The 13772-nt window shown below is 57.4% G+C and overlaps 5 protein-coding genes across 5 annotated transcripts; 3 read left to right on the forward strand and 2 right to left on the reverse strand.

Annotated features, from left to right (window-relative positions):
• Positions 1-338: 338 nt before the first annotated feature.
• Positions 339-4739, forward strand: EHS24_001117 (uncharacterized protein; the record flags this gene model as incomplete). The annotated part of the gene is made up of 14 exons (XM_028616923.1): positions 339-1058; positions 1111-1159; positions 1349-1429; positions 1471-1746; positions 1785-1972; positions 2026-2571; positions 2617-2690; positions 2727-2796; positions 2838-2903; positions 2943-3043; positions 3084-3403; positions 3442-4397; positions 4460-4597; positions 4647-4739. The coding sequence occupies 14 exons, from the start codon at positions 339-341 to the stop codon at positions 4737-4739; spliced, it is 3678 nt and encodes a 1225-aa protein (XP_028480780.1).
• Positions 4740-4927: 188 nt separating this feature from the next.
• On the reverse strand, positions 4928-7783 carry EHS24_001118 (uncharacterized protein; the record flags this gene model as incomplete). Its single annotated transcript, XM_028616924.1, has 1 exon — positions 4928-7783. The coding sequence occupies one exon, from the start codon at positions 7781-7783 to the stop codon at positions 4928-4930; it is 2856 nt and encodes a 951-aa protein (XP_028480781.1).
• A 486-nt stretch (positions 7784-8269) lies between these two features.
• Positions 8270-9827, forward strand: NPT1 (nicotinate phosphoribosyltransferase; the record flags this gene model as incomplete). The annotated part of the gene is made up of 6 exons (XM_028616925.1): positions 8270-8350; positions 8417-8543; positions 8594-8821; positions 8863-8919; positions 8958-9151; positions 9189-9827. 6 exons carry the CDS (start codon positions 8270-8272, stop codon positions 9825-9827), a joined length of 1326 nt encoding a protein of 441 aa, XP_028480782.1.
• A 770-nt stretch (positions 9828-10597) lies between these two features.
• On the forward strand, positions 10598-12017 carry EHS24_001120 (uncharacterized protein; the record flags this gene model as incomplete). Its single annotated transcript, XM_028616926.1, has 7 exons — positions 10598-10776; positions 10819-10849; positions 10901-10999; positions 11037-11211; positions 11260-11528; positions 11567-11692; positions 11736-12017. The coding sequence occupies 7 exons, from the start codon at positions 10598-10600 to the stop codon at positions 12015-12017; spliced, it is 1161 nt and encodes a 386-aa protein (XP_028480783.1).
• Positions 12018-12201: 184 nt separating this feature from the next.
• Positions 12202-13458, reverse strand: EHS24_001121 (uncharacterized protein; the record flags this gene model as incomplete). The annotated part of the gene is made up of 1 exon (XM_028616927.1): positions 12202-13458. The coding sequence occupies one exon, from the start codon at positions 13456-13458 to the stop codon at positions 12202-12204; it is 1257 nt and encodes a 418-aa protein (XP_028480784.1).
• Between the last annotated feature and the right edge of the window lie 314 nt (positions 13459-13772).

Raw genomic sequence — 13772 nt, forward strand, 5'->3', positions numbered from 1 at the left:
GACGCTGAGACGCGCTCGGACCTCTTTTGCTCGTTTGTGCCACGTGATTTCCGGCGCGTGATCGGACCGTCTCGCCGTCCTCGCGGCGGCGTCATGGGCTCTCTGGGTGCACTTGTCTTTGTTGTTCAACAACACAGGACCCTCCACTGGACATCTCCCACGCACGCGACGCGCCCCCAGCCTCTCAGTTCCCAATACTTGCCTCCAAACGACGCTGGGAGCCGCTCAACAACGGCTGGACGACCCATCATTTCGACACTGCCTGTGCCGTACGCTCCGGATAACGTACACCTCTCCAACATTCCCCTTCGCCCGCGCCGAGGAACGCAGCATGCGAGATGGGGTCGACAGCGGCATTGTCCCATTATCAGATTGGCGACCTACTAGGTCGAGGAGCCAGTGGTAATGTCTACCGCGCTCTCAACTTTCTCACCGGCGAGACGGTGGCGATCAAGTCGATCTCGGTCGAGTCCCTCCCAGCTTCCTCCCTTCCAGACCTCATGTCCGAAATCGACCTCCTGAAGAACCTCAACCACCCAAACATTGTCAAGTACAAGGGGTTTGCGCGAGACAAGGAGAGCCTTTTCATCATCCTCGAGTACTGCGAAAACGGGTCACTACAAACCATTGTCAAAAAGTTCGGCAAGTTCCCGGAGGGCCTCATTGCCGTCTATGTGAGCCAGGTCCTCGAGGGCCTCGTCTACCTTCACGAGCAAGGTGTCATTCACCGCGATATCAAGGGAGCCAACATTCTCACCAACAAGGACGGCAGGGTCAAGCTCGCTGACTTTGGTGTGAGCTCGCGTGCCCCAACACCGGACCTCGCTGCGGCCTCAGATCCGGACGCCGACAATGAGGTCGTTGGCTCGCCCTATTGGATGGCCCCCGAAGTCATCGAGCAGAGCGGTGCCAGCACAGCCAGTGACGTGTGGAGTGTGGGCTGTGTTGTTGTCGAACTCCTCGAGGGCAAGCCTCCATATGGTGATCTCGCTCCCATGCAGGCGCTATGGCGAATCGTCCAAGATGACGCGATGCGTATTCCCGAGGGTGCGAGCCCAGTGAGTTTCATACGCGCAGCTGTGCTATATGTGTATTGACCCTGCTCTTCAGATTGTCAAGGACTTTCTGTACCAGTGCTTCCAGAAGGACCCCAACCTTCGTGTGTCGGCCAAGAAACTTCTTCGCCACCCATGGATGCAGACGGCGCGGAAAAACATGTCCGATGGCGCCAGCGAACCGGGAACGTTACCGCGAGCCAGAGCGTCGAGCAGCAGAAGTGGTGATAGGACTCCGTCCGGCAGTGTCCGGACACGACCAAAGCTGGCTGACATGTCTTCTCCGCGAAAAGACTCTACCGTCAGGTCGAAGCAGCCTACGGAGTATTCCGTGGCTGTCCAGCGTGTTCAGGAGTGGAACGAAGCGCTCAATGGTACGTGACTTTTGATACGACAGTGGAGCTGATAGAAATAGCGTCGCCAAAGAACCTGGGTACTATGCGTCGTATTCCCGCCGTGCCCAGACGGCAGACTGAGACCCGTGCCCGTTCCGACTCGTTAGGCTTCAGTGGCGCGACGGCAGGTGGCTCGTTGAGTCCTCCTCTGCTTGCAACACAAGCCGCGGTCACTGGCGGTTTGCTTCAAAAGAACCAACACGTCAGCGATGTCCTCAGCCGTGCTCGCGAGAGTAATGAGGCAGAGAGATGGGACGACGACTTTGCGTTTGACGTTACAATTCCGAGCATTAAGCGTGAGCTGTCTGCAGCTGTTGTCGATCTGACGTTACAGCACGTAAAAGTCTTGAAAACGCGTTTGAGGAGAACATCCCCGAGCATGATTCCGACCACGAGACTGTGCGGCCCAGGCTTTCCGCTGGCAAGAAGAAGCCGCCCACTCGCTTGAATGGTATTGTCGAGGACTACTCGGATCTCGCCACTGGCGACGACCAGCTGGAGTTGAAGCTGTCGAGCATGAGGGTGAGAGATGATGAGCCGAAGACACAGCAACTGACTTCTAGTCACGAAACAAGGACAATGGTCAGATTCGCCTCATGCACCCAAAGGACCTGCAAAAGATGGGAACTCTGACTTCTACCCCTTCCAAACCTGCGCCGCCTCCCAAACCTGCACCACCGCCAAAGACAACCGTCTCTACATCTGCTGCAGCTCCTCCCACCACGTCTAGCCCCACAAGCACAATGCGGACCCCACCTGGGTCTCGGAACAGCTCCCTGCGCGGCCGCAAGGCCGTGTCCGAGAACCCCGAACTGCAAAAGTACACGGAAGCTGACGACGAGGATTATTCGGACATGTTTGATGGGCCTGTGATGCCTGTTCATGGTGCCCACACGGTTGGCTCTCTGCAACTCACGCGACGCTCTAACCGGTCGTGGCAAGAGGAGGACGAAGAAGAAGCCGACCCCTTCGCCGAGTTTGACGACTTTGAGCTAGACGACCTCGAGGCAAACCTCCACCACAACAAGAAGGCGGCCCTATGGTCTAGTGTCGAGAAGTTTGTCGACCAGCTCCAAGTCGGCACCTCCATGGCGACTCTCAAGGCAGTATGCGACGAGCTGGTAAGTGCACCCTTGGGTGAAGCACATCAGATGCTTACATTCCAGTTGAACATGTTTGAGACTTCTCCGCCGGATATGGGCCTGGAGCGTCACTTCGTTCAAGTCCACGGCATGCTGGCGTGAGTTAGCGTCGTCCTTGCGAAACTGACCAACAGTGTTCTTGAGGTTTTGGAGTCTCGTTTGTCTCGAGACGTTGCCGTTCGGTTGTTGAAGATTGTCAACTTTGTGCGTAGCGTGATGAGCGGTCATGGCTCACCCATCAACAGATTGTAGCATTTGACGTGGATAATCTCGAGTCCTTCTGTCTTGTCGGAGGTATCCCAGTCATTATTGTGAGTTGCGCCCGGTGCCGAGTCTGCAGCTGACAATAGCCATACACCAGCAAGAAACACACACTTGATACCCGCCTCGAGGCATCCACATTTATTCAACACCTCACACGAAGCGCATTAACATTGCAAATGTTCATTTCGTAGGTAGCGTATTCATAGGTGTGTGTCTAACCTATCCAGATGTCGTGGCCTCAAAGTCCTTGTTGAACTCTTGGACGAGGACTACTCTGTCAACAAGGCTCTCATCCTCTCTGCGCTCGAAGGCATTGGGAGCGTCTTTGACCTCCAGTCTCCCACACCCAAACCCGACTTTTGCCGCATGTTCACCCGCGAGGGTATCCTTGACCCGCTGTCGTCGGCACTACTGGCCGTCACCAAGGATCCCGAGATTGTGGATGACACGCCCAAGCGCGCAGTCGATGTGCTCCTTCTCTTCTGTCAGGTGGCACAGAGCGATGACCACGTCCGCTCCGCATTCGCCACGCGTACCATTATGATGCGTGAGTTGATGCAGTGTTTTCGTCCACTGACACCGCAGGCCTACTCAAATCTCTGGACCTCCTCCCTCGCAAGCTGCTCGTCACTGCGATCAAGGCGGTCAAGCATCTCGCGACCAACCCCAAGCTCATCGAGGTCCTTCAGAACTCAAACGCAATGGAGGAACTTGTCGAGCTGCTGGGCAAGTCGCTCAAGGGCTCTTACAGCAACGAGATTTGCTCGCACATTTACCAGACCATCTACTCGATGTGCCGTCTGTCCAAGGCCCGCCAGGAGGAGGCCGCCGCCGCCGGCATCATCCCGCTTCTCAAGCGCACAATCGTCAACAAGTCTCAGCTCAAGCAATTTGCACTTCCCGTACTTTGCGACCTTGCCAACGCAGGTAAGGTCTCACGCCGACTGCTGTGGCAGAACGATGGCCTGTCCATCTACCTGGAGCTCTTGGACGACCCATACTGGCGTTTCAGTGCGATCGAGTCGGTCTTGGCTTGGTTCTGGGAAGACCCAGCGCGCGTGGAAGACTACCTCCTGCAAAAGTTGCCCGTGGACAGCCTATCCAAGTGCTTTGTGCAGGCGGCCAACGTCTCCTTTGAGCGTATTGTGGACCCTTACTGGAAGATCTTCCGCCAGTCACCCACACTCGCTGTTGCGGTCGCTTCCTCTCCCTTCCTCCGTCGTTTGGCCGAGGCGCTCGAAAAGCCCGCCGACGCGGTGGTCAAGCTCGGTCTGCTGCGCATCATTCGCTTCCTGTTCGAGAACCACCCAGACCGCGAGACTATCGTCACGCGCCACTCGTTCGACACCATCGTTGAAAAGTTAATGATGCAGGACAATGCCGTGCTCGTCCGCGAACTTGCCAAGGAGGTATACGGGATCCTCGTACCAGGCAGCGCCGACATCGACGAGGCCGCCATGGAGTCGGACTTGCCCATCGCGGAAGCCAAGTCAGCGGCCGCTCCCGCCCCGCCGTCGATGCAAATCAATCGCGTCCTCAGCGTACGTCGGCCGAGTGATCCGAGCAGACCCAGTGCCAGCAAGAGGCTTGTTCGCGTGCCAAGTGCATTAGGCCCCCCACCACCACCCAAGGATGGCCACGCAAGTTCCTCGGCCAGCTCGCGTTCCGTAACGCCGACCAATTCGTCGACTGGCCAGGGGCTGCGCAGAGCGGCACGGCCCATCTCGCGGAATCAGTTACGGTAAGGTTGCATGTTTGTGAAATGAAGCTAACCAAACAGCGACGTGCAGTGGGAAGCAGACGAGAACGGACGGTTAAAGTCTTTGCGCTCGCCCGGCATTCGACCCAGGCACTCGAGTAACTCGAGTCGAGAAAGTAGATAAGGAAAGGAAAGACAAGGGGAGAGAGGCAGGCACGGAGAGACATACGAGAGATATGCACACCGCATTGAGACGCCCTGCAGTATGCTTGCATGCGCTACCTAATGATTGAGAGTGATGGTGGACTATGGACAGAAGGGGGAGGTGGAGTTGGATGCGATGGTGGGTTGTATTGCGTCAAAACGGGTGCTCTAATTCAGGTCCTGATCGTCTTTGTCTCGCCACGAAGCGACGGGTGGCTTCTCAAATTGCTGGAAGGGGTCAGAATTCTGGCCGTACCGCTTGACAGCGAAATTGTCAACGATAAGTTTGCGGTTGAACTTTCTCAGCTCTGGCTGGCGACGCAGGCGGTGTGGGCGGGACACGTCATCCTCGCCCAGCATGCGGAGACCGAGGCGGTAGGCCTCGTTGTCACGACGTTCAGTCTGTGTCGAGTCTTGCTTGGCCATCCACTTGAGTATATGCTTCACCTCCTTGGCTGTGTGCAGCGCGAGGCGAAAGAAGCCCGGGTTGCTGTAAGTGCCGTTGATGGTCTCCTCGTACTTGGTCCACGAGGTTGTTTTGCCGTGCAAAGGCGGGGGGCCCTGGAGATCGGGGAACTTGATGGTTGGGGTGATGTCTTCAAGGACGTCCTCTGGACGGGTTTCGGGTATTTTGCCCGTCCTCCAGCAGTAGTGTGCGAGGAAGAAGATGGCACCGGCGGAGTCACCAGTACGGCTAATGGCTCGGGCAATGGACGCTAGGGAACTGTCGTCCAGCTTGATCGTGTTCCACTCGCGCTTGGCGAGCGTGACGGCCGCGTCTGGCTCCACCAGGGCAAGAGCGTTGATCATCTTCATGACGGCGGCCGAGTCGACGCCAACCTCACGGCGCAATAGCTCGTACATGTTGCGAGAGCGCTTGACGTCGCCCTTCTCGGCCCAGCCGCGGATGAGAAGGTGGTACATCCATCGCGACGGCTTGACCATGTCCGCAGCAGCATGATCCATAACCCTTTCGGCCTCGATCATGTCGTCACACTCGACGTAGGCTTTCATAAGAGACCGGTAGTGCCTCTCACCTGGACGGAAGCCGCGCTTGACGAACACATCCCATGTCGCCTGGATGGACCTTTGCGGGGGAGCAGCACTCCTGAATGGGACGACGTCGTACATGAGTCGCGTGTGGAGGTTTTCACGGCCAGACGTCTGACCCTGCTCGGCGAGCGTGTTGATACGGGTCTGGAGCAGCTTCTGTAACTCACCGCGCAGGGCAATGGCGTTCGGGTCCATCAACTGCGGGCCATCAGACGACGGACGTTCAATGTGCTTGGGATCGTCTCCTGGTGGAGTGCGCAAGGCGACACGCACAGCCTCAGCGAGCACAACGTTGATTTGCCCCATCGTCATGGGCACGTTGGTTCGAGTGGACAGCTGGTGGAGGAGGCGGCTGAGGGAAATGGGTGACGATAGGAGGTTGTTCTTGGCAAACTTGAGCACCTCCATCACGGTCCATTCGTTCGGCTTAATACCAGCCTCCCTCATGAGTTCGGCCACAGCGACAAGACCCTCGTATCGTTGATAACGAAGCGCAAGCTGGAGCACAGTGTTTGCCACAACAATGCCGGGTCGGTAGCCGGCTGGAAAGTCCCACGACGAGGGCTTTCCCTTGCAAGCGGCGGCGAACATATCATAAACGGCGTCGAAATGCCCAAGCCGGTCCAGTGACCGACATAGATGTGCTACCAGCTGGTCGGTAACGATTTTGGGATCAGCGACGGCGAATCTCCACAACTTGTCAATGGCGCTAATGTCGGTACCCTTGACCTTGGACTGGAGCGACAATGCTAGTGCGATGGTCGTCTGGTCAGGCTCCACGCCGTTGGGACCGTCGCCAAAGAAGTGGAACTCGGAGAGAAGTTGTTTTGCTCGTTCTAGATCGTTGTCGGCTAGTCGCAGGCGAATAAACTCGTTCAGGATTGGCGCCGCCATTGGAGCCCCGACGTGTGCCAGGGATGCGCGAACACGCTCCTCTAGCCTGTCGTCGTGTCCCAGAGCACGGTAGCCACGGAGCAGAGACATTTGCAAGTCGACAATGGGGACATTGGAGCCCGTGGCCACGTTAACTGCTTGCTGAGCAGCTTCAATGTTGCCCTGTTCAAGATGAGCCTGGATCAAGATGCCCTTGGCGTCCGTGGTGGTATTGGAGAGAATACTGAACAGCTCGACCGCTACCGATGGTCGCTTCACCACGACGTTTGCCTTCATGCCCAGTTCTACGAGCTTGGGTGTCCACAAGGCGACGGGGAGTTGAGCCGTCATTGACAACATTCTTGCCAGGCATTCCCACTCCTTGAGCTGAGCAACATCAAGAGCGACGCCCAGAGCGTCCATTATGGACGGACCACCGAGGCGCTCGTCCTCTATCTTAACGTTCCAAATGTCGAAGAACAGTTCGCGGGCGCGAAATACCATAGCCGCGTAAAGAAGAGAGCGGATCAAGCGACGGGCCGAGGCAGTTGCCTGCTTGGAAGTGCTAGTTGCAGATGCGTTTTGGATAATAGCAGTGACTCGGGTGAGGGCAACACCTGCGTCGTCGAAATTGACACTGCCGATGTCAATGATAGCGCCTGATTTAACGTTGTCGCGGATGAAGAAGAGGACTGCGCGGATATCTCTAAGGTTGATAGTTGTCAGGTCGGCTCGTGACATTTTGGCGATGGAAAGCAAGGCGCCGATGGGATCATGGGGCACTTGGCGGCTGAAGCGATCGCCAGCTCTCAACTTGTCGCCTGTTGGGTCCACCGCGTGCCATCGGCTGGCAGTGATCGGTGGAGGGTTGGTCGGCGCGTAGGTCGAGTGACCGCTTTGTCCAGCACTCGCCGACTGACCCTTTTCCGGGTTTGACCTCTGCAGGTCGTAGGCGGCGGCACTCGCGAAGCCGCGTTGACCGGCATGTGGTCGCAAAGCACGCGCTTGTGCTTGGAGGCTGGACTCTGCAGGGAGCCGAGAAATAGAACCAGCTAGGCGGGGCGCAAGGAGCGCGCCCTGCCTTGCGGTAGAGAGCATTGGAACGAGTTCGGCTGCAGTCGGGCTTGCGGAAGCTGGAGTTAGCTGACTGGTTCCACCGAGTGTTGTGCGAGAGCTGCTTACCCAGGTGTTATGAGCAAGACCCGAGGAAAAGAAATGCTAGCCTAGACAGCCATGAGTGCCACTGGGATAGGTTGGAAGAGATGCGCGTAAGGATGTCGTGACGAGAGGGCGAGCTTGATCGAAAAGTCAAAGCCAAGCGAGAGCGATCCAGCACGGAAAAGGCCGTTCAACCAGCCAAACGGAAGCAAATCGGAAACAATGCCTGAGCTGTTCTCCACGTGCAAACCACGTGATCACATGACCCCCGCACTCCTCCGTTATCCGTCCCTGGCTCGAGTCGGGTCCACTGATCCACCGCCGCCCATGTTGACAAGCTCCCCGTCCCGTCCTCTCTCACTTCCGCGCGTTTCTCTCTGACACTTCTAATACCCACTGTATCGCAACACACGATAGCCTGTCGCCATGGCTACTCCGGAAACTTTTGACCTTCCTGCGGAGGAGATCGAGCTGCCCTTCAGCATTCTCGATACCGACCTCTACAAGGTAAGATAACCTTTCGTGTCTTGTGCACCCCGTCGGAGAGGAATGTGGCTGACCACATGCCCTCAGCTCACAATGCAAAATGCTGTTCTTCGCCACTTCCATGACGCTCAAGTTGTGATCAAGTTTACAAACCGTGCGCCTCAGATGCGCTTTACGCGCGAGTGCTTTGATTGGATTCAAGAGCGCGTTAACCGTGAGTTGATAACCCGGCTTCCCCGGCCGCCAGTCACTAACCGTCTTTAGGTCTGGGCGAGCTCCGTCTCACCAACGAGGAGCGCAAGCGCCTCGAGGCCGCGTGCCCATACTTCTCCGCGTCATACCTCGACTTCCTTGCCAGCATCCAACTCCACCCGAAGCAGCAGGTTGAGCTGAGCTTCCTCCCAGGAGCGGACGGCGCCGGCGAGATTGCCTGCCGTATCGAGGGTCTGTGGCGCGAGTGCATTCTATACGAGGTTCCCATTATGGCCATCAGTTCGTGCTACCATGTTGCTTACAATGCTGACGTGGTGTAGTCTCGGAAGGATACTTCAAGTTTGTGGACACGGACTGGACCATGGACGGACAGTTTGGTGGGTCCTAACCTGGCGGTTGTTGCTGACTTGGCCAGAGCTTGCCAAGAAGAAGGCTCTTGACCTCCTGTCGCCCCCTGATGGTATCAACTCGATTGCCTTTTCCGAGTTTGGTACTCGCAGGCGACGCAGCTTTGCTGTCCACGATGTAGTCATGCGCGGTCTGGCTGCTGGTCACGAGGAGTGGAAGGCCGCGGGTGGCAAGGGTGCAGGGCTTGCTGGTACCAGCAACGTGAGTTGGGGGACTCCATGACAATAGTTGACATCAGGTCTACCTTGCGCTCAAGTACGGCATCAAGCCCTCGGGAACGGTTGCCCACGAGTGGATCATGGCCATCGGTGCCTCGTTTGGCTACGTCGACGCCAACTCTCGCGCAATGGACATGTGGGAGGCAGTTTACCCAGCCAACGTCAAGGATGGACTCCCCCTCATCATGTTGACCGACACCTACACCGCCGAGGTCTTCTTCCGCGAGTTCTGCTCCGACCCTGCTCGTGCCCTTCGCTGGGGCGCGTTGCGACAGGACAGTGGCGACCCCTTCACCTTTGTCCGTCAGGCCAAGGCAGCCTGGGAGGAAGTTGCCCGTCTTGCGGGTACCGAGGGCCCCGCTCTTGCTGGGAAGCGCGTTGTCTTCTCGGACGCGCTCGATGTGGTTCGCTCGATCAACCTCCAGAAGGGTTGTGACGAGATTGGTCTTGGTGCTGCGTTTGGTATTGGCACGTTCCTTACCAATGACTTTGTCAAGAAGTCGGACCCTACACAGACCAGCAAGCCCCTCAACATGGTTATCAAGCTTAGCCAGATTAACGGCCAGGACTGTGTCAAGCTGTCAGACGACAAGGGCAAGCACACCGGCACCCCCAGCGAGGTCGCACGTGCCCAGCGTGAGCTGGGCCTGGCACCCTAGACCGCTTTCCCTCTCGGATTGGATTGATGCTGCGAAGTACTCGGCAGTAGTGTTGTGTATCGTTACGTACCGCTTCCACGGGTTCCTAGATGTCACGACGTAGACCTTCTTAACGATTGATTGGCCTTTGCGTCAGGCCATTTCCAGAGTGAAATGGCCACATAGTTTTGGTGGTAAGCCTGGTTTTGCGGGGCAGCGCAAAGAAGTGGGGCTCATTTTTGCCGCGTGCCCGAGAGCAGCGTCATGTGCTGAGCTGCTGATCTGCTGAGCATCGGCTTGTGCATGTCAGCAGCCTAAATGTCTCATCGCGACCCTTGTACATATCTGCACGACCGCCGGAATAACACATAGGTTGCCGTTTCCCGGAACCGCGTCCTCAGACACACCCTTTGTGACCGCACCAGGCACGGGACCCGACATTGAGTGCAAGACAACCCCCCGCCCCCATTCACTTCACTCTTCCTAGCCTTTTACACACCATCTACACTTCCTTTGTTCGTCATGGCGCTCAATGGTGCCATCAAGGCCATCTTCTGGGCATGGATGTGAGTCTTGAATCACGAAGCAACATGCACTGACAGCAGCTCGTCCTGGTACTGTACGTCAAATGGCTATGACGCGTACTCTCCCACCCCTTCCTTACCTCTGACACCCCCGCAGATGGTTATCACTTGACAGAGCTCAACTTCCCCGTCAACTCCCTCACATGCTGGGATAGCACGCATGATGGTCACCCACTCCTCCCCCCCTGTCTCGGCCTCACCTCGTACATGTATAGCGGAGTGACGGCCATTCTCACCGTAGGCGGCCTCGTGGGCAGTCTGATGTCCGACCGTGTTGTGCGTTCTGAGGGTCTTGCAGGCGGCATCGCTTGGACGGCGTGGATCAACCTTGCCAGTGCGCTTCTCATGGCTGCTGCGCCGCACTGGATCGTGTTTGCGCTGGGACGGTGCGTTCAGCTTGGCAACATTGGCGTTTGCTGACGTCCCAGCTTTGTTGCCGGTGTTGCATGTGGCCTCGCGGTGTGTTTTGTCCCGCCGTATCTTGCCACCGTGGCTCGTACGACTCCACAGCTCGCCCCCCGTGTGGGCCAGATTGGTACACTGCACCAGCTCGCCGTTGTTCTGGGCATCTGCTCGTCGCAGGTTCTCGGCAGGATCCTCACCGGACCAGTAAGCTTTAACTGTGGGGCAGTACTGAACCCGCCAGAACGGTGACAAGCTGGGCGGCTGGCGCTGGGTGTGCGCCATGTCGGGAATGGCCTCCATTATCCAGATTGCTATGACGGCCCAACCGGAGGACTTTGAGCGCAGCAGGCCTGCAACGTCCGACCCCGAGGACCCAGAGGAGGCAGACCGTCCACATGCTATCCCCCGCGACGAGAGTGAGTGTAAATGTAAAGCTGGGATGACAAGGCTGATACATGTAGTAGCTGCCCCGCTTATCCAGAACTCCGGTGGTGGCCCTGGGACAGAGCAACTCTCGGCCCGTGACCTCTTGTCTAACGCCACCCTGCGTCGTCCGGCTGTGCTGGTCATTACGTTGATGAGCCTGCAGCAGCTTTCGGGTGTGAACGCCGTGCTGTTCTACTCGACTCCGGTCCTCCAGTCCATCTACCCGAACGCCGGTGCTGGCGCTGTGAGCGTGTTTATCACCGTTGTCAACGTTCTTATGACTTTCCCGGCCATTGTGCTCGTTGACGTGAGTTGCACATAGTCCGCCCATAACTTATACATCAGCGTGTTGGTCGCCGCCCACTCCTTCTCACCTCGAGTGTCTCTATGCTCCTGATGAGCTTGCTCCTCGCCTACGGTTTGGATGATCACCTTCAGAAGCTGAGCGGTTTCGCCATTGTCGCTTTTATTGTGAGTCGCCATCCGCTTCAAAGCCGTCCAGCTAACGCATCAGGCCGCTTTCGCCCCCGGTCTCGGTCCCGTCCCTTGGCTCCTCGTCTCGGAGATGGTCCCTCACCACGCTGTCCCGGCCTTGTCTTCGCTCGCTCTCAGCGCCTCATGGATCACGACTGGTTTCGTCGGCCTCGTCTTCATTCCACTTCGCGATGCCCTCTCGTACCCTGTGGACCCTAGTGACCCCATGAGCGCACGCGAAGGCGAAGGTCGCGTGTTCTACGTGTTCACCGTCTCGCTGGCGATCACTACTTTGGTCATCATGCGCGGCGTAGCCAAGTAAATCAGAAAACATCAAGACAATTTGGAAACAGAAGTAGATTGCGGTGCTCATGGGATATCTTTTCTTGCGTGATTGCCTTGCACTGATGTAAACGGCCAGGGGGGGCTGCGGTGCACTGATGTTCATCACTGGTCATTTTCCAAGTTTTCATACGATAGAGCGGTGGTTTGTCTCCTGTGGAGGACTAGAGCTTTGTCCAAGCACAGGGTCCCGTGATCCATTGACCCCGGAAGTCGGTGTAGAACACGCTGGTCGGCAGCTCGCCTGGCAAGCTGATAACGCCCTCCAGTTGATACACTTGCTGCTCGGCCTGCTGTGCGGGTTGGCCGTCCAGCTGCTGCTTGGCCTGAGCATCAGCTTCCCTCAACAACTGAACCAACGGCCGGTCCCGCTCTACTTCCGCCATCAGCGCCTGGAACTGCTGGGCCAAAGTCTCGAGCTGCTGGCGCTGAGCAACCAGCTCCACGGCCACTTCGTTGCGCCAGGTAGACTCCTGAAGACGCGAAAGGAGGTGAAAGTACTTCTCAGACGCGTCCACATGGTTGGCGTCGGGGCGGATGAGGTTGTGGTCCGCCTCGTAGGTGTACAGGGGCGGCCCGGGAAGCTGCTGGTTGTGGTTCTGACCGGGCTGCAGAAGTGGCGCGGGTAAGAGCGGCTGAATGGGCTGCTGGAACAGCCCGCCGTTGGCCTTCGCCACAGACTCTCTCAGACGGCGGAGAGCCCGGTCCTGGTCTTCGAGCTGCTGGCCGATGTTGGTACGGAAGACCTGGCTCCTGAGCCACTGGAGGGTTGCCAGTGGGTCGTCACCAGGAGGTGGGACATAGTGCGGGTCCGGGAGCTGAGGGAGGGCTGGGTTGTGCTGAGGCTGAGGCTGCGGCGGCTGGACGGGGGGTTGAGGGGGTTGAAGAACCGGCGGTATGGGGAACTGGACTCCGAACTGGGGGTTTAACTGGAGGTCGAACTGTGGGTTGAACTGCGGGTTGAACTGCTGGTCGAGCTGGGTGTCGAACTGGGTGTTGAGCTGGGCGTTGAGCGGAGGGTTGAATTGCGGATCGAACAAGTAAGGCTGCAGCGGAGGGTACAGAGGGTTGTACTCTTGGTGTTGAGGCTGGATGGGCGGAAAGGCCTCGAGGAGCGGGATGTGCTGCTGCTGTAAGGGTGGCGGTGGCGGCGAGGCAGTTCCGTACGTCTGGTCGCTCGCCGCCGTGGATTCAGTCTCCGAGTTTGTCGGCGTCGAAGAGCCGCCAGGAATTGAGGCGAGCAGCTGCTGCTGCTGAATATCTGGATTATGTCGGTTCGTTTTCCCGTCCAGCCTACCGGCCGAGTCTTGAGAGAGAGAGAAAGTACACTCACCGGCTGCCCACTGGATGAACTCCGCAGGAATCATCAGGTCTTGTTGGCCCAAGACATTGTCAGTGCCACCCATTCCAAAGTCCAACATGTTCTGGTTCACGTCAGATCAAATAAAGAAGAAGGGGGTGGCAGGGGTGCTTATAAGTCAGACCTGTCTGGGCGTGAGGCCACACGGGTCCATCAGTGCCACGTCTGGACGTGACGCGGTACGCGTCTTGTTGACTCCAACGCCACTGATGGCAAACAGCCATCAAAGCCAAGCGGTCAGAGACATTGGCAATATAGACTCTGTAGAGACACGGACGAGGTTCACTGAGGTGCGATTGCTGCACCTGGGTGTTGTAAAGCGGCGCTGGGGGACATGAAGAATGTCCTATATAAACAAGATTAATACGTTTAACT

Source organism: Apiotrichum porosum, assembly GCF_003942205.1.
Source record: "Apiotrichum porosum strain DSM 27194 chromosome Unknown scaffold_1, whole genome shotgun sequence".
Lineage (NCBI taxonomy): Eukaryota > Fungi > Basidiomycota > Tremellomycetes > Trichosporonales > Trichosporonaceae > Apiotrichum > Apiotrichum porosum.